Raw genomic sequence first — 24,716 nt, 5'->3', positions numbered from 1 at the left:
AATAGACGTAGATTTCCTCGCGATTGTACTTAATGTACTCTACATTGAAACCTTACGCGGTAATTTTAACCAAACCTTTTGGGTTTGTGTTATCACGAGAAACAGTTCCGCGACTTTGAGGCCAAACACATGGGGGTTCAAAGGAGGACGTGGCCGCGCGCATCGAGGCGGACACGCGACTCAAGATAGAAGAGATGAATCAGGCTGTTTCCGTACATAAAAAGCCGGTCATGCTTAAAATTTTGGACTTGGTGTATATGGTATTTAAATAACATATCTCCAAGTTGCGATAAACAAATTCGCTACACTGAGAAAAATTTTCATCGGATAAACCAATGAAACAGTGTTTCCGATGGTTAATTTTTCCGATTACGTTTTCCGACTAAATTATGGATACATCCGATAAAATTTATCCGTTGAAATGCTGTTATCCGATGAAATTTGTTTGCAAAACCGATCACATATTTCATCGGATATACAATGTAATCGGATATATCCGTTTGTTGTTATGTAATTGGATTATCCAATTATATTTAATCGGACATTTTTCTCAGTGTACAAATTTATTATGCGTGGAAAAGATTAAGAGAAACATGGAATGTACGTAACCCAGGTAGAACATCCAACTTCTAATGACATCACGATGACGTTATTATGACTTTCTTCCTTTAATAGTTACAACGTCATTGATGCCATCGTGGATCCAATGTTCTACCTGGGATACATCAATAGACACCTCGATTTTTTTCTTCCAAAAGACGTTATCGTCAGCAAAAATATATCAATGCCGGAATCTTTCTCCCAATGTCAATAACGGGAGACAATCTGTTTATTCACAAGACAACTCGTAACGGAGTTGCTGCGGTTTGCGAAGTGAATTAGAGCTATTTTGCCGAGCGTCATTTCTTCTCGTTAGCGCAGCTGCGCCGGCTGAATAAGTTCTGTCCGCGGGAGAAAATCGAAATTGTCGCGGAATAGCGTTAGTAATAGCATAAACGTCAACCGTGGCAGTCTCGCGTCATCCTGCCTGTAAAACGGACAATGCGTAGCGACAAGCGCACAGCCGCAGCGCGAAACAATCGAAATGTCGCGCGCAACAATGCGAGACGTGCGCGGACAATATATTCACGTTCGCGCAAACGGTAGTTACAGTTACAAGTCTATATAGAAGACACTCGCTTCGAAATCACGGCCATTCATCCTCCAATATCAGCATGTTACGCATTTTAACTTTGATTCTCTTCCTACGCCTGCCTTCCGCCTCGCTGTCAACGGAAGTAACGTCGTACGCGAAGGTATCGCGGAACGGACAGCCAGGAAGAAGCTCGCAGGATTCTTTTTCGTGGATCACCAGGTGCGTAATGTCGAGATTGATTTTACGCCGGTGTAGTAACTGCCGGTGGCTAGTCGACAATGTCCCTGAGATATTCTGCGTAAGAAAATGTGAGAAATGTGTCTGTGCACCTTAGGCCCGTAGCGAGAAACAGCACGATCGTGGAGAACGAAAGTAGGAGTATAAATGACGTTGTTATCACAGCATCGCCCGTGTACGTTCCGCCGAGAACGCCGAAACTGAAGAAAGGCGAGGCGATCGATCATCCAGTCGGCCCGAGGTAAATTCAGACGTTGAGATGTAGCGGCGAGCGCGTATCGATAGTTATTATCATCAACGGCCAGTTGTGTCTGTATACAGATATTCGACGCTGGATCGTGAAATGATAGCCAAGTTGGACGCGGATAAAAAGCGAATTCAACAGCGATTTAATCCACCTGCGGCTGGACTCTTCGACAAAGACCCTGTTGTTCAGGCGAGCGCGAGGCCGCAGAAAGGAGCGAGCGCGTTGGACGCGGCAAGCTCTTCAATGTACTCGTCAAGTATAAACTCGTCCGCTTTCCTGGGTCCGATCTTCCCTGGCATATACGAATACAGCCCGATGGGCCCAGTCCTGGACGACGAATCGCCGATGTCCAAACCAATAATCAGTAAATACCCACCTGCACCCATGGACATGGATGATAAGGTACGTTTAAAATATTTCATCGTTCGCCTCCGCTAAAAGAATAAATTACTCCTCTCATTGCTCCTCTTTCAAACATGCAAACGAGATCTCACATTCGAGTCTCATCGCGCAGATTCCGGATTCCTACAAACCGCCGCCGAACAAATATCACATCAGCGACGAGCACGAAACGGACTATCCTAGTTTCGAGATAGCTTCTTCCTATGAGAACACCGGACCATCGAAACCCGTGAAATTTGCGAACCATCACGATCATCCGCCTCCGTTCGTAGAGGATCCGTACGAACACGATCACCATGATTTTCATCACGATGTGATCTACGACCACATACCTGTTTACCACGAGCACCATCCCAAGACCACGACGGAAGAGCCGGAAATGAACGACCAGCGACTCGACAAGAGGCCCTACTCGTATTATTTTATAGGAAAGAAGCTCTGGTACATACCGCTGTACTTCAGCATCTATTTCATCATATATATTGCGGCGCTCGTACTGAAGAGCGTCGCTCGACACAAGATCAATTTTCCGGCTCACCTGGCGGATGCCGCGACTCATCGTAGAAGACGCGAATCTAGCGAAGGATGGTGGCATTTTACCGAAAGTATACTTGAAGGGTTGGAACAATTCGCGGAAGCATCTGGTAACAGTTCTGAACGTCTAGCGAATTACCGCTGAAAAAATCTCGGCGTACTTTTAATAATAGCTATTCTCGTTTGCCGCTCGAATATTTTTGGATACAGACGATACAAAAGATTAGGTGTAAAGGTTCATGATGTGTAAAATATCGTTAAGAACGTTTACCATTTACAATAATTATTTCTAAGATATACATTATTTATGTATGATTCATGATATCTTAGATAAGATAATTACGTTAACTTATATATAATATAATTATATAAAAGTTATATATCATGTAGGCTTAAATAAATTACATTAAAAAGTGCGTTCCTAGCTGCGATAATCGTTTTCATTGTCTGCATTTAGTTTTGCTGCAATCCGATTTTATTCCGATTCTATTCGTGCTAACCAATTACAAATAAACACAGTGTTTACGACAATGATATCGATGAATTTACTTGTTACCATAAGGATGCATTTCACGAATGTAAATCTGCTTCCCAGATTCTTACGAAGAAAAATTAAATAATCTAAAACACTGGACTTTCGAAATCGTTTTAGTTCTGCAATTTCTGAATTACTGATTCTTGATGGAATAAATCGTCCGAGGTTTTTATTTGAATTTCCGTAACCGGAAATTATGTGCCGCGTCAGAATTTTCAATTATGTTACGAAGATAATTTATAGGAGATGGTTATATACAGCTCTATAAAGGAAGAAACGTTAACAGAGAGGCATGCTGTAATTATCGTTGATTTAGAATATCGTTTCAACGGGACCGACGTAAAAGTATGCTAATGACTTAACGAGAGATCAGTCCAGTTACAGCAGAAACGTCTCTCTGCTTACAATTAGCTTCCCGTTTAATACTAAACGATAAAACACAGTCTGACTTATTTTTCGGTGAATTTTATTGGAACGTTTGAATTAAATGTATATCGAGTGGCACATGGCAGCTTAAACAATAATAATTTTAGAAATCGCCACGCTTAAAAGATAACATCGACGCGTCGCTTATAGGCGATCAATGAGGCTCGGGTGCTACTGAACGTTTCGACGGAATCGGCTTGTAAGCGACGATGCGAAGGATCTGTAACAATTAGAGTAATTAGCGCTTAGGGATTTGTGTGTACTTAACGTTACCGTCGATACAGTTACCGTTGCGCGAATGCCGGACGAAGCTGCTATTGAAACTAGGTCCAACAATCGCATTCAGTACCTCAGACGACCAAAGGTTGTTTTTCACTTGGAGACTTTCCTGCTGTGCTACTGCCAAATAACGAGCTTTTACTACATGGAACAAAGTGTAGCGTGACAATTGTTAAAGTGGAATGGTGTCTGTCATGTGTGTGAAAAGAAGAACCGTGCAATACATCTTGAAGATTAACATGGGTCAGTATTACTTTGCATTAAGGAGATACGAATCGTCGTGTACGAGTCCAGACAAATTTCGCAGAGTGTCTGCTACAAATTTTGTTGGCTGGTACAACGCCAACAGAAATATAACGGGAACCTGCTCATAAAATATGATAATTAACTGTGAAAACCGGAGTTTATTACTTCATAACTATTTAAAAGACGACCACGATTTAGATTTTATTTGTACGTTTAAGAAACGATAGTTTTTTTACTGGCAATTTACTGTCGGGTTATATTGGCAGATTCTGCTGAAATACAAGTTTAATGCGGACGTAGTTGACGTCAGTCTGCTGCCACATTCTGCTCGAACTGGCTAGCATATTACATTTTATTTATTCGGAAACTGTACTCCAACATGTCTAACCACTGTATACCTGATTATAATTTTTATTATTATATATGTGAATAATATTTTAATTTCACAGGTTCAATAAACAGTCGATTAGTCAAGTTTGTTTTGTTATCGATTTGCATTTATCATGTCTCTGGTGAAATGAGTATGGAAAATGCAGAAGGATCGATCTCGAAAGCAGGGACATCCAGAGAAAATCGTGAGCTGGCTACGATTCCGCAGTTTATCAGGTAAATATGTGAATTCAATTATTCATTGATCTTAGCGACCATTTAATGAATAAACTTAATTCGATATCAGGATAGAATTTTATCTATAAGTTTGTACGTCGTTTATTTTAATATGTGCGTGTATTTTAATATATGAATATTCTTTACATATGTATACTCTGATCCTTTAATCCTTTTTCTAATATACATAAAATTACAAACATGGTACTATTGTGTAAATTCTAACGTGGAGTTTAGAGCTGAAGAGGGTTTCACTGTAATCGCTTCTAATGTCAATTTTAAAAGCAATATAAAAGTCCAATTTTTTTAAATATTTGACATATAAAGAAATATAAAGCGGAAGATTAAATCGACATGAATTTGATCAGTTGACAAATCCGGTAACTTATCATCCCGCTAAGTCATTTTTTTTTTCCGTAGAAGCAGACGAAGCAGAGCGTACAGGTGGGATTATAATAGAGGTGATAACGCCGACCACGAAAACGACGATCACGACGAGGATATGAATGGCGACGAGAACGATCAGACGAAGGCGATGGATGAACCTAAGGCTGATTACTGGGCCGGCTATTACGATTTTCTGATAAATGAAGGGAGCTACAAATTCTGGGCCGTTTTTCAGGTAATTGTTAACAATTAATCTTAACCACCTGATTTCTGTAATGGCGCGTAATCATATAAAATTGAATTTAAATTCGTGTTATCGTATTTGCATCAGCTCGCGACCGCAGCTCTTCTGATCTACAGCGGTTTCGCGGCTCTCTACTACGCCAAAGTAAATCCGCCGACCACGGACGATTATTTCGACGATATACTCCGCCGGCGACGACGACGACGAAGAAGACGCTCGCTTCCGCTCGCGGCCCGCGACAGGCCCTTCGTCGGACTCGATACCGTCACGTTTCAGAGGATAATCGAGGCTGCTGAACGAGCACGTTGATTTTCGTTTCGAACGCTTCCTTAAGAAAGAAAAAGTACACCATACGCGGTAAATAAAAAGTAAACAACAAGCGGTCAAGTACACTGAGGCATTTTAATGGGATGAGTCTTTGGAAGTGTTTATCGAGGGGAGACGACACGAGATGCGAAAATGCAATCAGTCCCCTGTTTCCTGGAAACTGAGTGATTGCTTTTAATTAGCATAGAACTACTGAGCATGATATAACACTTATACGTATAAGAAATGTTTGCGATTAATTTCGAAAATTATTAAATTAACAGTGTATATAACGCAGAGTGCAATGTGTGCATGTGCATGTATGTTCATATTAATCCATAATTTCGATACAAACACATTTTTATAGAGATATTAAGAATAGGATACGTATAAAATTAAAGAGAAAATTGGGAAGATTAAGATAGTCCATGTTGCTACGCTAGCAAACATCCCTAATAGCACCGAAAGGTATGGTTTTTAAATTCTCGTAAATTATAATGAAATTAATTATTTTTCCATCCTATTTTTGTTCTAAAAATATTTTTAAGATTTCAGAAAGAATTTGCTTTTATGTTGCCAATTCTGAGCTCTTTGTTCCGGCACTACCGGAAATGATTTTATTTTGAATTTATTTTGAACAGATTACGCAAATACATGAAGAATTAAAAATAAGCGATTCTTTTTTAAGTTCATAATCGCCTGTGCTATTTGGGATCGGTCGTTTCGAAAGTTGATCAAACAATTCGGCGACAACTCGAGTGTCACATTCTCGGGCCCGGTCGAAGGAAACAAGCCCTGGGGCTGGGCTGGTCGCGGCGGACAGCTCGGTAGTTAAGTGTATGCGCTATGGGGTCAAAACGTAATAAAAAATCTCCCGAAAAAATGTCAATCGATAAATCAGGTATGACACAGCGGCGATGGTCGTGCGACGCGATACGATGCCACGCGATACTGCCCCTTCTCTCTCATTCTTTATATATGCATATATATTTTATACTAGCTATATTCATATATATACAAGTAATATTTACACATATATACACACGTTGAATCTCGAATTTTCTTGTCAAACAAAGAAAGGAGCAATATAGCGAGGAGCCTTCGAGAGTCTTCCTGGATCGCACCAGCAGCATATCTATGCTGTATCGTGATCTGATAAATCGTCCGTTTAATGGATCAACGCGGCGGGACGTTCGAGCCTGGAAAGATGCGTATTTTTAAGAAAAATGATCCGGGTCTCGACGAAGGAGGAACAGGAGGAGACAAATCATCGAGGAAGACGTGAGCTGCTCCGCTCGATACGGCCCTGCCAAGATCACCCAGAGCATCTTACCGGCACGACATTCCGCCACGTAGTCAGCTGCGAGGGATACCTTAAGCGCAAGTACGGCAATCTTACCGGGGACCGGGGGACCGGATGCCGCGTCCCCGGTGCGCGGGGAGGCCCGGACGCGTCGCGGGGAACTGCCATTCCCGCGCGGCAAGGAGATCGGCGCGTGCAATCGTTCTCTTTTTTTCGGTTTCGGCAAAATTTTTACAGATAAATCTCCGACGGATGAAGGGAAACGACGGAGGATTACGCCCCGTCCGAAATCCAGACCGCGGGCGATAAAAAGTGTTATTTACAGCTCCCCGCTGTACGCCAGCACGGCCACCATCGATAATTTCCACCGGCCGTTCCTGCGCGCCGCTCCCGCGAGCGATCGGAATAATAATACGCGATAATAATAGTGTGATTAACCGACGCCGCGGACATTCCTGTTGAAAATTTTCGGGACTTCGCTCTCGAGAGATATTCGAATTGTTTGTGTGAAAACATGCATTCCAATTCTTGCAAATGTACAATCTCAGCACGTTGTTCTCGACACAACGAGATCAAGCGAACTTCCTATCATTAGCACTTCCTTGTTAGTCTTTCTATTCTTACCAGCGCGTAATAAAAATGTCATTAATTAAAGTTATATTGTAATTTTACGTATATGTAGCCGAGTAGCAAACTTGTTTGAAATTGCGACAGAACAACGTAAGGTAAGGTGTTAAACATAAATATACAGGAATTAAAAGTGCTAAGAATAGAAAGATGACATGTCTGTTTCTTTAGCGGATGTGCCTTTTCCGACTTTGTCGGAAAATTTATCATTTTCGTGCAAACAAAGTCGACTCAATTTTGTACGTTCGAAAAAAGAAAACACCGGGCTTGTGCGACGATTTTTTTTAAGGTTCGTTGCCTCCAGATAGAGACCATTATTTATAATTCGATGATAATCTTTGATCAAGAATTCTTTGCTGATCATGGTTGAGCTCCTTCCATGTTCTCTTTCTCCCTTTTTATTTTGCTTGCTTCCTCATTCGAAGCGATAACAAGCAGTAATGACACATTGGCGAGCTTAATTATGACACTGAATTATTTTCATTTTGTGGTAGAATTGTCTTACGTAACAAATTATCATTGCTTTCAATTATTCAAAATCAAGTTTTCCGACTTTAAATTCTTATGAAAAGATATTAACAAAGATAAAAATAAAAGTTTCTCTTTTTCTAAAAGATGCTGATATTATAATGAAAATTTTGCAAATTTATAATTATTTGAAAATGAACAATATAAAACAATCAAATGTCGCTAAAATCTTACAACTTGAATGCAGTCGCTTTTATGCAAGTTGTACGTTCTCGAAGATCTTTGTAATAGAAATTATAATATATGAAACTTAATTCTTTTCGACGTAACAAAATTGACTGTAACAATTTCTGAAAATATATGCACGGTTTTAACCGGTGAGATACGTTGAATGCGATTTCGCATTGTGTCCACCGTGGAAAATCACGAGACCACGAGGTTTGCTACCGTTAGCGAAATAACAACGAGATAAGACAACGGTCTCTTTAGGCGTCGTACTAATAAGGGCGCGCGCCGTCTAATGAGTAGCATTATGCAGCTCCGCCTAACATGCAAACAGTGGGGTTACGCAGAGTTGCAGAACTGTTATCCTTGTAAAATTATTATATTAACGAGATGACTAATGTGGTGGCACGTATGGTTTCATTCGCAACGCGAGTTTATATCTTTTCTAATATAAATGTGTGATTAAACATGTTTTTCGATATTACATGTTATACTATTTTCGCGACATTCACATTCATATTGTTGCGATTACTCCTATCTTTTATTGTATTGCTTACGTTGCCACTTTGAACATATAGTTTTGCTCTTTATATTATTTATTATTATAAATATAGATAAAGAGAGGGAGAAAAGAAAGGGTTTATATCATAATGATACGTAAAAACATGTTCGTAACATACTAAAATCTCTCAACGCAGCGCACACGCTAAAAGCTTTATACGAGCATTGAAATCTCCTTGCCGGTATATCGTTACAATACTCAAGTACAGTATATCCTCTCTACAATTTTTTCGCTACATATTCGAAGTGGAAAAAAAAACGTTACGGTAAAACACTTGAGTTTTCTGAGCACCCTCGACTCTTTCACACTTTTCAAGATTTGGAAAGCGCTATTCGTATCGCCCGTTTGGCGGCTCGTTTAGTCACGAACGGGGCGGTGGTTTTCACAAAGAGAGCGCGGATTTAAAATGTAAAGCACCGTAACCGTGGGAATACATAAAGCCGGCGTGGGGAATTCGTCAGGGCGACGTGTATAAGCCGAATGTATGTACTTGTATATATACGCACACTTGCGACGCGCGACGGTGAGGGACCTGGCCGAACGGGAAGAACGAAGATGAGGGACGGCGGTACCTCAAGATCTCGGATTGTCAGTTGGTGGTCAGCCGTCACGTAGGTAGGACGTGGTGGTCCCGCTTGCTTTGCCGCGCTTCACCTCGCCGCGCTTCACCTCTTCTCGCTTCGGATCGTCTCGTCTCGGTCTCGGAGGAAGCATCGCCTGCATGGACGCTTCGTACTTGTGCTCCCCTCAAGAAGTCAATAGACACGATATGACTTACACCAGGCTGGCTACCGGTGGTGCGGGTCAATAACTTGGCCATCTGAGTGGAGTAAAATATTTTTTCAGTAGCTAAACATTATGAGCTACCTTGGTCTAATGATGCCGAACAGCAGCAGCTAGTAGATGAAGACAATCGATCGAGTGGCCCAAGTATTTTCCAACGTAGAGAGGAAACATTCCAAGTTACTCCGTATTCGCTTAACGGTATTTTCGCGGACATCGAAAATCGCATTCCTTTGTAGTCTTGGGGAACACCGTGCACGCGATTTACTTCGGACCGCCACTTGACCCATGTGCCCAAAAACGTCGATTATTGTATAATCGAAGCTGCAGAGGAGTAGGTACTGTACAAAACATCTTGATATCATCCTCGTTAGCGAATCTAGAAGTGGAGAACATAGCAGCATCTCTTTTTACAGTGAGAATGCGAAGAATGCTTTGACACGATCAGCCTCCACAGCAATTATCATCATGGTGCACCGTCGTCGAGGAATGTCATAAAAGCTGAACTCCGAATCTCGTGGGAAACAACGACATTACGAATATAATTCGATCGAGAATAAAAAGATTCAAGAATCCGGACGATGACTTCCATGTGTGGCAGCGGAAAGAATCATGCCGTGATGAGTGCCGGCGGTTATTACAGACCTTACACTTATCAGGTGAGTTCTATATCTACCATTGTTCTGACTGAGAAATATGACGGAACAAAGCCAGTTAATTTGGAACTTGACACGTTAACTCAAGTCGCATGTAACTGACCTATTTTTTGTACTCGTAATGAGTAGATTCAACTGTTATAAGATTTTTTTGCGCCATAATCTCGATAGGTACAATCACGTGTATGATAACAATATCTATTCAATAATGGAAGACAACGAGAAAACATATTTTCCTGTTCTGTCGAGCCTGTTCTTTTGCTCGCTTCACAAGTTAAGTTTATCTGATAATGTCGCGAAACACGTTTCTTTAATAAGAGTCAGCTTTTACGTTCTAAGAAAAAGAGAATCCTGCTCATTATCAACATCGAGCAAATATAATTCACTTCAATGAAATTTAACTATCGCCTTTATAAAATATCCTTTAAATATTACATTAACTGAATTAGCAAGTTATCTCGATTTCAACTGTCATTCTTCGATAGCTATGACTTTACTTATATATGAATGTGAAAAAAACGAAAGTAGCTAACTTGGCAAGTCACTTATAAAACGAATCTTGTCCGAGTTTTATTGAAGGATAAAATCGTGACCAGATAACATAGGATATAACGTGACTTTTACACATTTAAACTTTTAAGGCCTCGATCGTTAATTTTTTAAACGAGACACGCTGTTCTTTTTAAATTGAAACTAAATTTACTGCTTATAACATAAAATACAAAATAAGGTCATTTATAAGATGACTATAAAATCCAGCTTTGTACTTTTATAACGATCTGTACATATGTGATACAAGTAATCTCCCTAGTAGCACAGTGCATTGACCAAACTTTGGCTAAACATTGGCCCAATATTTGGTTGTATTGGGCCAATGTTTAGCCAATGCACCGTGCTACTAGGGCTGTAAAAAAATATGAGAATTGCAGTTTAGCGAAGCTTATTGTTAGTATATATTACAAATAATTTATTTGTAAAATTTTTCTAACAATTAGATTGAAAGAAATGAACCAATCCTTTTATAATCATCCCATACACATAGACCTTACATCACGGAAACCTTCACCTTGTCTCATATGAAAGCATTATATAATTTTATCAAGAAACACGGTCGCGATCGTGTCAAGTTCACGCGCAACGCCGAGACAAACCGTGTGTCTTTACATGAGACGGCAATTTGAAAGTAACTTCAGTTGTGGCATTCCAATAAGAGGGAGCGGGTCCCTTCTCTCCCACACGTACAAGAAAACGTTCATTCTTGGTCCTCCTCGTCTTTATCGTCATTTTCTTTTCCACCTTCTTTTTACTCACTAAATAGTAAATTGTAGGCTTAATCGTTACCAAGAAAACACACCTGAAAGAAAAACAAGAGCAATTGTATGTATAATTATGTGTGTGTTCCGACTTTTTGCACGCACGCACATAACTGTTCTAAGAAGCCTAAATCCCTGAGTCCCGCATTTCGCGAAACTAATAATCTGTTCTACTTTAATATACGTATGTATTTAAAACGTATTCTTGCAGTTGTAAATGAAAAGGGGTTTAGATGACTGTACGACGGTGGATTTCGCGCAGGCTAATTTCATTTGTCTGACAATCTTACGAATTGATCGCTCTCTTTCCGTCTCGTTAAGCTTTTCTTCTTTCTATGCCAAAACCCACATCCCACACCGGCGCGGCGCGGCGCCGTTCGTTTAATTGGCTGTTTAAACCCGATCGTCCGACACGTTCGCAACCCGCGCACAATGGTACCGTTATCAAGTCAACGACTGTGAGCGATAATTGCGACGATAGCGATGCATTTTACTCGCGGTAAATTATATCGCGCGGGATAACCATCCCTGATGAGATGCACCCTCGAACCGAAGAAACTGGAATCTGAACTCGAGTCGTGCAGCGGAGTCGAACGCTCAACGCATCATCAGAAGAAACGGATCTCTCACGTATTATCGATGTGTACGTGAGCACGCAACGTCTATTACGCTAACGATTACGTATAATATTCAAATTGTCGGATCGCGCGCGCACGTTTGGACCGCCGCGGAACGTCGGCCGAATGATAATTAAGTTTCCTCGAGTTAATGAGCCGCGGGGTGAGCTATGATGAAATATAGGAATTACGTGTCCAGGCACGCCTTTTTATCTACCCGCGGAGTTACTACAATAGCCGACAGTTAGGTTCATTGTACCTGGAATATGAATGTACGGCCGTAAATAAAAAATGTCCCATCATAAGAACAAAATAGTAGAAGCACTGGCAAATCAATTACGATCTGGGCGGTCTAAAATTGAGAGTCGCGACAGCATTGCGCGGAAAGAAAGATGTAGCTGAAAGCTGCATGTGACAACTAAATTTCAGTTGTAAAATATGGACAGCTAATATTTAGTTGTGATGGCTAATAGTTGTGGCAGCAAAATATTTTTAGCTACCAACCATGATTAGCTACGGTAGCGTTAATTCTTTTTGCAACGTGTACAGAAGAAAATATGCGTTTTAACCGATTCTCGAAGATCGAGGATCAATCTTAAGCTCGCGTCGTTACGTAATGGCAGCTTCGAGGATCCGTATAATAAATGACCTTGAAAACATAGAAGACGAGAGCGATAATTTGTCTGCAATTTTTCTAATCGAGTTATGTAAGCGATTGCGATCTACGGTATAGACGGAAAAGCTTTTGCCGGTTGTACCGACGTGAAATCTTGCGGAAATATCGCGAAAATATCCATATAATGGAACAAATTATAACTGTACCCTCAGAGCTCTTCCCCTCCCCCCCCCCTCCCCCCCCCCACGTCTTATTCACTCTGAGAACTTGACTTGGCAACTTTAAACGCGAGAACAACATTGCCGGTAACGTTTATAAAATACTAATGAGCGATTATAAAATAATCCAGTGATATGTATCCGCAAACAAACGAAGGAAGTTCCCATATACGTACTTCTGCTTTCAGATAATCATCGTGTACTCGGGCGAAGCTCGCGAAACTCGAGCTTTCGGTGTGGGGAAATTCCTAGCGCGAAATACGGATTAAAGTATGCGATATATAGCGCACGATTCAACCCGTGTCTAATCTATTGTTGAGATATATTTGCATATCGTAAGGACTGCGTGAGAGCGTAAGGATGACGGTACCGATAATATCTTTCCGACTAATTCGCCGACGCCCACGCCTTCAATCGATTCCTACGGCGAGGATCTCGCAGAGTCGATTCGAGACAATCCAACGTATCCGTTCTCCACTTCTTGCGCGATAACGTAATCGATATTTTTTTTTTTTCAAATACCCAAGCGTGTCAATCGTGATCTTTTGTGAATGGAGGCGTACTTCGGCGCGTATCGTCACGCACGGATAACGTAACGTGGCTCTGCGAGGCCCGGCCCTGGACAAGCGTTACGATCTGCGCGTACGAGTTCTCCAGGTACACACACGTTCCTAGGGACCCTTATTAAACCAGACAAGGACGAGAGTTGCGGGAGCGTCCTTGAAGGATCTTTGCACTCGGCAAAGCTGCCCGTACTCGCATCTTCCTCGCATCTTTTCTTCGTGTTGCCCCTACGAAGGCCGCGCATTGACTCCGTCCAGGTCATGGTACGTGGTACGGACAGTTGCGTATACCGGCACCTTCCTCAAACCATTATTCGCGAGCGCCGAGGTTGAATTTCTTAACCGTCTTCAAATGTTAGCCCTCGTATTCTGCGCCGCGCTATTAGCAGACACTTTTGCAATGTGTGCCTACCTTCTTCGTACCGCGCGTTCATCCGCGACGGGCTTGTTTCTGTCACACGCGTTCCATTGTTCTTTAACTAATTTCATCTTTGACAAACGATCAACAGTTAGCAGCCCGGGTGTCACTTCTGAAATGTCGTTATTCATAGTTAGGAAGTTTTCACAAGGCGGCGGAGGTAACAGCCTCTTCAGGAATCGCGTAGCTGTTACCACGGTTTGTGATCCACATAGTTGGATATGCTCGGCAACGTTACTTAAGTGCTGTCGAGGATTATTCTTACGGCCTGCATCTTTGTTGAAGAAGACGAGAGAGAGAGAGAGAGAATGCTTAAAAAAGAGATGTTGATGAAAGGTGACACTGAAAAGAATACACAATTGAGGCTGATAGTTTTCCTTTCGATATTTACTTCGTTATATACTTGAAGAATGAGGAGAGATACAAATATTCTTCTTACAACCATTAAAGAATAAGAAACTTAAAGTCACAGCGAACGTTTATCTGTCGAGTCGTTTTCTCATTTGTGACAGCATTTTCTGAAAGTGATTGATCGTTGATCTAGTATTGGAAAGGTAGCAATAGAATAAACGACTTCAAAGCAAGATTGCATACCACTAGCAAATGACATATTACGACGTGTCATCGCGTGTTAAGCGACTATATTTGCTTCGTGTATCATAACTTCAAATAATACCTTCAAAATTAAATACAAATTATTAAGTACCCTGGTAGCACAGTGCGTTGGTTAAATGTTGACCCAATACAAATATTGGGCCAATATTTGGTCAATGCATTGTGCTACTAGGGTATGAACTATTTGTCTTTGCGTAGCTTATATTTAAAATTCGAAACGTTGCTCTAAAGATGTGGAAAATAAATCGTGTAAATCTTTTGTGAGCGCGCAACAAATTACGCGAGAAAAATACAAATCAATGGATCGATACATTATTACCACAATGATGCTAGCGTCAAATCAGTTGCAAATCACTACAATGATGATGTGAAATCGACATGAACGAGCGTAATATAGTATCCCGAGATTATCACATCGTACAACATCGATTTTTCAAATTGATATATATAAAATATAAATTAAATAAATATATTTAAATATTAAAAATTTAGATAAAATATTAGTAATTCAATCTATTAAAAATATTTCTTTCGATAGTAACTACACAGGGGAAAAAAATGCTGTTGAATTAAGCAAAATGAAGTTGTTTGAATTAAACGTTAACGTCACGGGCTGGCACAAACATAAATAATTCACGTAAAGAACTATTTAACGCCAGTAATTGATTAAACAATGTAGAAAAATTGCATGACGACCAATGGCTGGTAAATTCTAGTTAAAGAAATTCTTTCTCTGAAGATGAGTTTTCTTTTTCTTATAAATAACTTGAGCAATAACAGCGTGTGCACAACTGCGTGGCAGAAGCAAAAATGAGAAGCAAAGGTCAAGCGGTATTTTTTACAAAATCACGACAATCTATAACTCGTAACGGTTCACGCTTGCGCTTTGTATCTGGACATCGCATTCGATACGGTCGATTTCATCGGTGCATTCGAGATATTCCACCTGTTCGAAGAGGATGCGAGGACGCGTATAAAATTTATGTCTTGCACTAATAATCCGAACGACGAATGTAAACGGGATCCATCATCATAAGTACTTAAAAATTTTGAATAACAGGAAGACAAATTGTTATTACACATTTAAAAATCGTTATTAGACGTCTATTAGCGATATAAATCACATGTGCTCCATTAAAATAACATTTTGCCATTGAGAACATTTTTTAATACGAAGATTACGTAACGCAAGCTGTGTCCACTATTGATTCGCACCTTCACAGATGAGATTAAGCACAAATGTTGTGATGTTTCAGACCACCTTGAATTAATTAACACGAAAAACTAAGACTCTTGGAGGTCGACGTATTCAACTTCGACCTCAATACTTGCTATTTTATACTTAACAGCTTCGTTTTATTTCTTATGTGCTGGTTAAAGCTTTAATGTTTATCAGAAGCAGCCGGAAATCTCGGAAGATATCACTTACAGACGCTACAAAGAGACACTCGGACCTACTTCGAGTTTTAATATGAGAGCAGTCATGCTTGAAAATGCCGACAACACTTGCGAATGGCTCGTTTATTTTACCGCTAGACGAAATATTATGAATTTTCTACGCGATCCCGTCCGGCAAGTCGAGCAGAGCTGAACGTTATTCGCTGTCTCGACACTTTGAAAATTTCTTCTTATCCATGCATTCCGTGCCGCCGGTGGTACCGTTAACGGGATTACTGTACACGCTCGCTTATATTTATCACGCACATATGTAATTCAACGATAAGTCGCGTGCCACCTGACTCGCTTCACTACAAATGTATATCAAATATAAATTAGGAACATAAAATAATTATCTCTTTACAAAAATACTGTTAATAAAATTTATAAATTATAAAATAAAAAATTTTCCAAATTTATCAATAGTTTGTCAATATCGCAGATGTGTTTATCGAAAAATAATGTTATACAACGGAGTATATCATGTTTCGTTGTGCTACTGCGATATTGACAAACTATTGATAAATTTGGAAAATCTTTTATTTTATAATTGATAAATTTTTAACAAAGCAAAAGCTTTGAGAAATAATAGTCAATAAATAATATATATCGTATTGAGATTAATGGTCTTTGTTACAGAGTGACTATTATCTACCAAGATCCACTTGGTCCAGAGTATCGGTAGCACAAAAAAATACTACATGGAGGTTTGGCAGTGCCATGTTAATTATATCCGCTATGTTAGTGTTAATCGCAGTTCTAGCGATTGCTGGATTAGCTCTATGGATGGGTGGTACGTTGAAACTGATCATCTACTAAGTTAATTAAAGTTAATTAAACTTTGTATTGTAATAAAATTTCCATATATATAATAGAAAGATTAAAAAAGTAAAAAATAGAAATAGAGCCACATTTTCACCTCCTTTTTTAATACATTCAAAATAAGTCGGATAAAAAATTACATAAAATTATTGTCAAATGTTTCAGCTTTCCGAACAGATTCTAAAAATGGTGAGTTCTTCATATTCAAATAACAATATTAAATTGCGTAATACTTTCACACCTTCACCTTTCTCGATTACAGCTATCGTCGGATTTTCATGTAGCTTCAGAATAGTGAGAGGCGAAAGGTATAATCCCATGTTAAAATTGAACACGAGCATGGTCTTCCGGGAGAAGGAACGCAAATTCAAAAATATTGTAAGTAAAATCTATTTCGTGATCATTCTGCTATGTATATGAAAAGATAGAGCCTCTTAAAAATTAATTATACTGTTATTTTCAGTTCGAGCTATTATTTAGGAGAAGCGTGCTCGGTTTATCCTACAAACAAACCATAATAGATAAGTTTGAGAATGGAACTTTGAAAGTTTTCTTCAGGTTGTACCTCGACCGAAGGAAGATACCACGCTCGATCGTAAATGTCGAGGACGCCATCCAAGATATTATTGTCAAAGAAACATACTCAATATCATCCTTGTTCAAAGATATGGAATTAGACCTCCCAACCATATTAGTGAAAAGTGAGTAATGATAAGTAGAACAGATCACTTTTAGGCAAACCGCTAGACCGCGTAGAAACGTTAGAGCGTTAAAGCGTTAAAACTTCACTGGATATCCGTACTTCTGCTGTTTTCTCACACTAAGCTCTTAAAATCTTTCATTGACTATTCTTTAACTTCATTCTTTATTTGAATTCCTATTTTTCCTTGTTACATCAAACTTTTCATCACTTTTGTTTATTCAATCATACATATTTTATTCATTCTTCTTGTTGTGCATTACATTTGTACAACAAATATAAGTGTGGTCAATTCTACATACCTACTAATTTTTAATAAAAATTCTCTCAGCGACAATATTGTGTTTTATCTATTCACAATCTAAACCAGAAGTCAGATGTCTAAATCTAATCTGCTTGTTGCTTCAAGCATTTATTTATTCTTCAAATGAAATATGACCAGTTTCAAATATTCTTTCTAAAAATTCCAGGAATAAATCAAGAAGGCATCGTAAATCAGAAACAAGGGCAGCAGAAACATACTATGATCACTAAAAATGGCTTATTACGACCAAATAGAAACAGCAGCTTGATTATGAGTTCAAAGCCAAAAACGAAACCAAGCAGAGTCGATTCCAACGAGCCCAACATAGACTTCAACAACATCCCAACCATCCAGGGTACCTATAGAGCAACGAAAGTTAATATCACCGCAGAAAATTCTACTAAAGGGACATCTGAGTCGATAAAAGATAACAAGGGATTAGCAACTACTACTAGGAGAGCGCCATCGCACACCACGACGTTACAAAAGATATCGAGTCACGGAGACTCTTCGCCAACGGAGGAGCCTTCGACGTTTTTCATGAGATCCACGACAGCTACGTTCAACAGAAATAAATCGGACGAAAAACAGGAGAGCGAAATGAAAACTACGTCTTCAGGGACTACAACGGTTCGAAGCGATTTGGACATTTTTAAAGATTTTCGTAATCCAGATTTCGAGAATAACTCACCGTGGAAACCGATCGTGCCGGGATATGTAAATACGGAATTCAAGCTGTTACCTAATGACGATGTCAAAGAAACCAGTTATACGGAATCGACCACGCGAAGAGTCGTTTCAACGACGAACGATTCCCGCGATAACGTAAGAACGCCCAACGCCGGAACCAGCACGATATCATCAACGGTGCCAGGGTTACCATTAGGCTCAGTCAATTTTCGCGACGTGTCTGCGATAAATGCCTTCGATACGGACAATACCGACTTTCCACGAGATAGAATCGTTCCAGGTTTGACAGCTAGGCCGAGCGACAACGGGAAACTGGACATTGAAGTAGCCGGACAGCTGCCTTCGGAAATGTACAGTGTCAAGCTAAAAGCCTCATCACGTAACGACGACGATAGAGTAACTTCCAGCTCTGAGATGACTCAAGTTGTTTCTGAAAATATCCCAGCCAAAGGCAATGCCTTTCAAGAGAAGCGTGGAGACTCAAACGCTACTCGAAATCCGGAAATAAAGTTTGACAATTCGGCATCGACAGTGGAGCCTGATGATATATTCGGATTACGCAGCGACGAGAGAATTGTGAACGATTCGCTCACGCACACGAGCGGTATTGGCGTGGCAGAACCTGTGTCAGACACGGAAGTCGAACTGGAAGCGAAGAATCGATACGGGGAAAGCGGTATCCCGGCGTTGACCGCAGACGAAAATATGTTGCGGAATAGGAAGATTAACGTTAATCCGCTGCAACCGATTTACACCAGTTACAATACGCCCGATTTGAACGGCGGTAGCCTCGGGTCCAGTCTGATCGAGAACATGGCAACTACGAAGCCTTTCAGACACACGATACCCGTCGACAAAATCACGTCCGTCGTAAATTATAGTATCAACGTTCCTCTTCATAACTTGAACACTCTGTCTCTTTCGGATAACGCGACCACCAATGCGAAATTGTTCCAGGATAAAGCTCTGACGCCGATACCATCAAAGACAGTCGAAGTGGAAACTTCTGTTATGGGACACGATGATGCGATGGCCCAGCTGGCAAGTTACGAGCGAGTTACGTCGCCAGACCCGAATGTCGTGCGAATCATAAAAAATGACGATAGATTGTCGCACTTTAACGTTACAGAGAGTTACTCAGAGCCAAAGCTGATCGCCAAAGATTCGGGCGGCAAGAGAGGCGTATCGAGAAATTCAACGTTCGTCGAGATCGATATTGTGAAGCACACGCCCGGCGAGTCGGAGGAAAACTCGGAGGCATACGCGGACCAGGTGATATCTGGCGACAGCGCACTGCAAAAGAAGAAAGTTTATAACGAGACTTTAAAGGCCTACGTAGTGGAGAATCTCGTGACGTTGGCACCTGTCAAGAGCAACACGGGGATCGGTAGGCCAGTACGACCGAGACCGAAGATCGACTCCCCCGACACGTCTCTTCTGGAGCAACTATTTGGAGTGCGCGATTACACGCACGACAGAGATACGGGTACCGAACCAGCTGTCTCTGAATCGTCTTCCTCCTCGCATGAGGACGAGAACTCTACGAAATCCGACGAAAAAGAATCTTTGAATCGTAAGAGCACTATAGTGGAACAGATAGTCGAAGTCGTGACCTCCATCAGCACCAGAGTATCGTCCAGCATGAAGACCGATCCGGTCATCCTGAAGTTCATCGTCACCAACTCTACCACTGATCCGGTTACTCATTCAGGGAACACTTCGACGTCCAGCGACGAGGCAACTAAATCGTTTGACTCGGCAGTCGACACAACGGAGAGGATACTCTCGTGGACCCAAAAACGGCCGATTTTATCAGCGGCGAATTTAAGGACGATGCAGACGTCGGACAGAAAAATGTCGCTCGAGGAGAACAGAGTTCTACTGGAGAAGCTCAAACAACTCGCTCAGGTCAAAACGGATGGCGATCCCGTGCGGATTATTAAAATCAACTCGAACTCGAGCGAAATGTTGCGGCCTCAGGATCTCGCGTCGCCGGTGAACATCGACCAGCTGAAAAAAATCGCCGACGTCGTGACCGGAAACGAGACCCTACAGAACGCAAGCTCGGGATCCACGTTGAGTCGCGATGGAGTGGAAATATTTACGAAAGTACTGACTAAGGAAAACCGAGCGAACGAGACACGTACAATGTCGACGATTCAAAAAGTCAGCAAGACTATCAGCAAGACTAATGGTAACTGTGCATAACAATTCAAGCGTATGTAGGCGAGTGGAAAAGTATTAGCGCGCAGAGCTTGGGTAGCTTCCGTTTCTTTTGTACAGCCGACTATTAGATTATACGGGAAATGATATAATTTTTTTCCTACCCTGCGCTATAAATAAATTTCGTACTATCACTCATGTTCGATGATATAAAATTGATAAAATATGTCAACGTTCTTTTCTTCGTTATTTTCTTACGTGTTTTCCTTCAGCGAAAGTGGATCTCACGACGGTTGATCGATATTAATAATCAAGAAACTAAAAGAAAAGAGATTATCCAGTATATTTTATTGCACTATTGAATACGTGATAAAACAGCACCTGAAAAAATTGACATATCTCGACGTATACATTTAAACGTACCGTATTTTTACAGATAGCTGCGATGGCTTCTTCTGCGGAGATGGTAAATGCTTGAACTCCAGCGCGATTTGTAACATGCTGGTAGAATGTCCGAGCGCGGAGGACGAAGCTAATTGCACGTGCGCTGACTTCCTCAAGACGAAAATGTTGTATCAAAAAATCTGCGACGGTATCGCCGATTGTTGGGATTATTCAGACGAGAGCAATTGCGGTAATCTCACTTAAATTCGGATGGTCGCGATAACCCACGTGTATTCATAAAACTAACAAGTTAAATTAGCTCCAATTGCTTTTACAAGAGCAATTATCTGAAACTTTTTTCAGCTCATTTCTTACTACTTTGACGTTATTTTGCAGATTGGTGCGAGAAAGGGCAATTCGTTTGCGGTAACAGCAAATCTTGCATTGATGTGGATAAGGTGTGCAACGGTTTTAGCGATTGTCCCGGCGGCGAAGACGAGAAGAAGTGCACCGCTCTGATAGACGACGAGCCAGAAGAAGACATTGCTAAATCGCGGATTGATCTCGCCTCGACGGAAAATGTATCGAAAAATTATTCCGAGATAGAATCTCATCTCGAGGCAATCGAATCTTCTATTATAGACACGACTACTTTATATGTTCTCCCTGATGATCTCAAATCCGAGAGATTGATAAACGACAAGAACAGCTTCTCTCCGAAATTGATTAATCAAGAATCGACTCGGAATAGAGATGCGGAGGAGAGAAAAGTGGGCGTCGCTGTTTCCAGTAAAGAGACACCGTCAAACATTTTAAGTAACGGTTTAATTCCGGGAAATAATTTGCGTGTTAAAAGTAACGGAACTTTTCCAGTGGCAAACGTTTATAGCAAGGAGATCGACAATTATAACAGCAGAGGATATCTCAGCGTTCGTAAAAATGGTATATGGGGAAAACTTTGTTTAGATGATAATCTTAGCGAAGAGCGGCACGCGCGCCGAATTACGTGGTCCCTCGAAGACCTCGCTAAAGCTGCGTGCAAAGCCATTACGTATCAGTAAGTAACATTGTTGTTGAAATCTCTTAAGAGAAATTTTTATTTTACAGTGAATAAAGTTACTTAGAAGGGCTTTCGTTTTGCAGAGATTACGAGACGGTGGAAAGAGTGCTGGATCAAAACCCGATGCCGAAACAGTTTTACTACACTTTGTCGTACAACGACAAATCAGATCTTTCGGATAGAACAGCCTTGTCTTTCAAATCGTCCGAATGCCCAAGCGGCAAGGTCCTAAAAGTAAAATGCAAAAATTTCGAATGCGGGATAAGAACTCAGGTGGCATCGACCGCGAGGTATGTCTTCGTAAAACTTCGTACTAAACTCGAGATTAATTCCGCGCAAGACTTGAAATTAAATATTTGCAATAAACTTCTAATCTACCAAGTCATACTGCATTATAAACAACATGTAAAGTTTAACAAATAATGTATTTCATACAATAGAATTGCATATATACACGATTGCAACTTTGTAAAAAGAAAAAAAGATTAAATAATTAGGAATCGAAGAAATTTTCTCATATCATATTTTTTAGTAGAGATAAATGAATCTAGAATCATAGAAGTATCTTTCTGAAAGCAACGACTGATGTTTCAATGTTTGCTCTCAAATGTTTCAATTTTCATATCGATAAAAAGAAGAAAATAGTTAACTTTTCTTAAATAAAGAAATCGATATCTTTATATATTCAAGCGTACTCTCCGTTTTAAAGGAAATCGTTCTCTTCTCGTCATTGTAGGATTGTTGGTGGTGCAAGTAGCTCCATGGGCAACTGGCCATGGCAAATTGCCTTGTACAAAGATGGTAATTATCAATGTGGTGGTGCTTTAATTAACGATAGATGGGTTATTTCTGCAGCGCATTGCTTTTATCGGTAAGATACTCATGTTACGGTAATTTCCTTACACACAAGTGTAGCTTCAGTACAAAGATCTAATCGAAAGTATTACTCTTATCTAGCGCGCAGGATAGCTACTGGGTCGCAAGAATCGGTGCGACTCGTAGAGGAAGTTTCCGCAGCCCGCACGAACAACTCTTACGAGTAGATTACATATCGCTACACCCGGATTACATCGATAACGGATTTGTCAATGACATAGCTGTAATAAGACTCGAACGAGCGGTTAGCTTCAGCGATTACATTCGACCTGTGTGCCTCCCGAAATCACCGGTCTCCAGCGAGACTATTTGCGTGGTCACTGGCTGGGGTCAATTGAACGAGATCGGCAGAGTGTTCCGTAAGTAGAATATATCCATTTTGATGTAGGTAATCGTGACCTTCTTGTATTATAGAAGTTACATTGTGCAATATGAGTCCCGTTACTTATTAATGTTAACAGCTGACACTCTGCAAGAAATTCAAATCCCGGTCATATCAACGGAGGATTGTCGACGAAAGACTCTATTCTTGCCGCTCTATAGGATTACATCCGGTATGCTCTGTGCAGGACTAGAAAACGGCGGTAAAGATGCTTGTTTAGGAGATAGCGGAGGTCCTTTGGTATGCTTGTCTCCGGTGGAAAATCGTTATGTGCTACAAGGTATGTAGATATCTTATTGTCACTCTCATCTCGCGCAAACAAGAGTGATAGAATCATTAGCACATTGTATATTTAGTACTAAATATTTATTATTTTAGCTCGTGGACAAATCAAACTGAATGTTTAATAAAATTAATGTCCTTATTCTTTCGCATAAAAATATGAAATTATCTTTTGTGCAAGGTATAACTTCAAACGGATACGGATGCGGAAGACGAGAACGACCGGGCGTTTATACGAAAATTTATTCCTACTTGACTTACATTGATTATATCACCACGCAGAAAGATATCCAACCTTCCGTAGTGGAATTCTGCAAAGGTCATAGATGCCCTCTCGGAGAGTGTTTACCCAAATCACGTGTCTGCAATGGATTTCTGGAGTGCTCCGATGGCAGCGACGAACGAGATTGCTCCGCAATCTCGCGATAATACAAGACTGATATGTCGATATGATAATGTAAACGCGATTTATACAAGCAACGCTAGCGCGGTCCAATAAATAGGTACATAGTCTCATTGAGGAAAAACTCACACGCCCGATTGTATATACGGAAAGTATATAATGTATCTATACAAATAGAATTAAAATACAGTAATAATAAGCAGCAAAATTCGATAGAGACCGTTGCAAAACTTTCCTTCAGATTGTTCTGCAAATATATCTTCAAGAAGAGCATTTTTTAGTTTTAAACTAATTGTACATACATCGAGAAAAAATAGAAAAAAGTTCTACGATTATTTATTTAGAATTTAGAACATTGTCTCTCAATGTCGCGTTATTAATTATCATTACTTTAGTCTCTATAGATCATGTCCGTGCAGATTGGGACAAACTTGACTCGAAGCTTATGTTAACTCTGCTTTTAGATGGATACTTTAAGTTACGCTATTGGCAAGATTTGATCGAATAAAAGGAGTCTAGTCTATGATGTAAAAAGACACGACTTATCCTCTCTCACAGTAATGTACATATTTAAATTACTATGAAATTACATTTAATGTAAAACTAACATAAGAAAAGATGACAGTCAATATATATTCTTTTTGT

The 24,716-nt window shown here is 40.3% G+C and overlaps 3 protein-coding genes across 4 annotated transcripts; all 3 read left to right on the top strand.

Annotated features, from left to right (window-relative positions):
* The first annotated feature begins 508 nt into the window (after window positions 1-508).
* LOC105564824 lies at window positions 509-2,862 on the top strand. Of its 2 annotated transcripts, XM_012017530.1 has the most exons (5): window positions 509-600; window positions 676-1,354; window positions 1,470-1,613; window positions 1,694-2,021; window positions 2,134-2,862. In XM_012017530.1, exons 2-5 carry the CDS (start codon window positions 1,215-1,217, stop codon window positions 2,698-2,700), a joined length of 1,179 nt encoding a protein of 392 aa, XP_011872920.1. In that variant the 5' UTR covers window positions 509-600; window positions 676-1,214; the 3' UTR covers window positions 2,701-2,862. The 2 variants fall into 2 exon arrangements, with proteins under 2 accessions (XP_011872920.1, XP_011872919.1); XM_012017529.1 differs by having other exon boundaries at window positions 509-1,354.
* Window positions 2,863-4,306: 1,444 nt separating this feature from the next.
* Window positions 4,307-6,093, top strand: LOC105564823. The gene is made up of 3 exons (XM_012017528.1): window positions 4,307-4,647; window positions 5,068-5,269; window positions 5,366-6,093. Exons 1-3 carry the CDS (start codon window positions 4,559-4,561, stop codon window positions 5,585-5,587), a joined length of 513 nt encoding a protein of 170 aa, XP_011872918.1. The 5' UTR covers window positions 4,307-4,558; the 3' UTR covers window positions 5,588-6,093.
* A 3,316-nt stretch (window positions 6,094-9,409) lies between these two features.
* On the top strand, window positions 9,410-24,707 carry LOC105564821. The gene is made up of 14 exons (XM_012017525.1): window positions 9,410-9,890; window positions 9,969-10,211; window positions 16,645-16,798; window positions 16,993-17,016; window positions 17,090-17,205; window positions 17,291-17,528; window positions 17,998-20,715; window positions 21,121-21,318; window positions 21,465-22,125; window positions 22,212-22,418; window positions 22,865-22,999; window positions 23,086-23,363; window positions 23,466-23,666; window positions 23,850-24,707. The coding sequence occupies exons 2-14, from the start codon at window positions 10,134-10,136 to the stop codon at window positions 24,095-24,097; spliced, it is 5,256 nt and encodes a 1,751-aa protein (XP_011872915.1). The 5' UTR covers window positions 9,410-9,890; window positions 9,969-10,133; the 3' UTR covers window positions 24,098-24,707.
* Window positions 24,708-24,716: the final 9 nt, after the last annotated feature.

Source organism: Vollenhovia emeryi, unplaced genomic scaffold (genome assembly GCF_000949405.1).
Source record: "Vollenhovia emeryi isolate VEMERY1.0 unplaced genomic scaffold, V.emery_V1.0 DF939159.1, whole genome shotgun sequence".
NCBI lineage: Eukaryota > Metazoa > Arthropoda > Insecta > Hymenoptera > Formicidae > Vollenhovia > Vollenhovia emeryi.
The sequence above is the reverse complement of the archived record's forward strand: the minus strand, read 5'-3'. Positions and strand labels throughout refer to the sequence as shown.

What these genes read in the sequence shown, in the direction of transcription:
- LOC105564821 (XM_012017525.1), top strand. Translation starts at nt 10,134, where the DNA reads ATGACTTCCATGTGTGGCAGCGGAAAGAATCATGCCGTGATGAGTGCC. An exon ending in ATTAGCTCTATGGATGGGTG is followed by an intron (nt 16,799 to 16,992) that starts GTACGTTGAAAC and finishes CAAATGTTTCAG; the next exon opens with CTTTCCGAACAGATTCTAAA. An exon ending in CAGGTGGCATCGACCGCGAG is followed by an intron (nt 22,419 to 22,864) that starts GTATGTCTTCGT and finishes TCGTCATTGTAG; the next exon opens with GATTGTTGGTGGTGCAAGTA.
- LOC105564823 (XM_012017528.1), top strand. Translation starts at nt 4,559, where the DNA reads ATGAGTATGGAAAATGCAGAAGGATCGATCTCGAAAGCAGGGACATCC. An exon ending in ACGATTCCGCAGTTTATCAG is followed by an intron (nt 4,648 to 5,067) that starts GTAAATATGTGA and finishes TTTTTTCCGTAG; the next exon opens with AAGCAGACGAAGCAGAGCGT. An exon ending in AATTCTGGGCCGTTTTTCAG is followed by an intron (nt 5,270 to 5,365) that starts GTAATTGTTAAC and finishes TATTTGCATCAG; the next exon opens with CTCGCGACCGCAGCTCTTCT.
- LOC105564824 (XM_012017530.1), top strand. Translation starts at nt 1,215, where the DNA reads ATGTTACGCATTTTAACTTTGATTCTCTTCCTACGCCTGCCTTCCGCC. An exon ending in TCTTTTTCGTGGATCACCAG is followed by an intron (nt 1,355 to 1,469) that starts GTGCGTAATGTC and finishes TGTGCACCTTAG; the next exon opens with GCCCGTAGCGAGAAACAGCA. An exon ending in CCATGGACATGGATGATAAG is followed by an intron (nt 2,022 to 2,133) that starts GTACGTTTAAAA and finishes CTCATCGCGCAG; the next exon opens with ATTCCGGATTCCTACAAACC.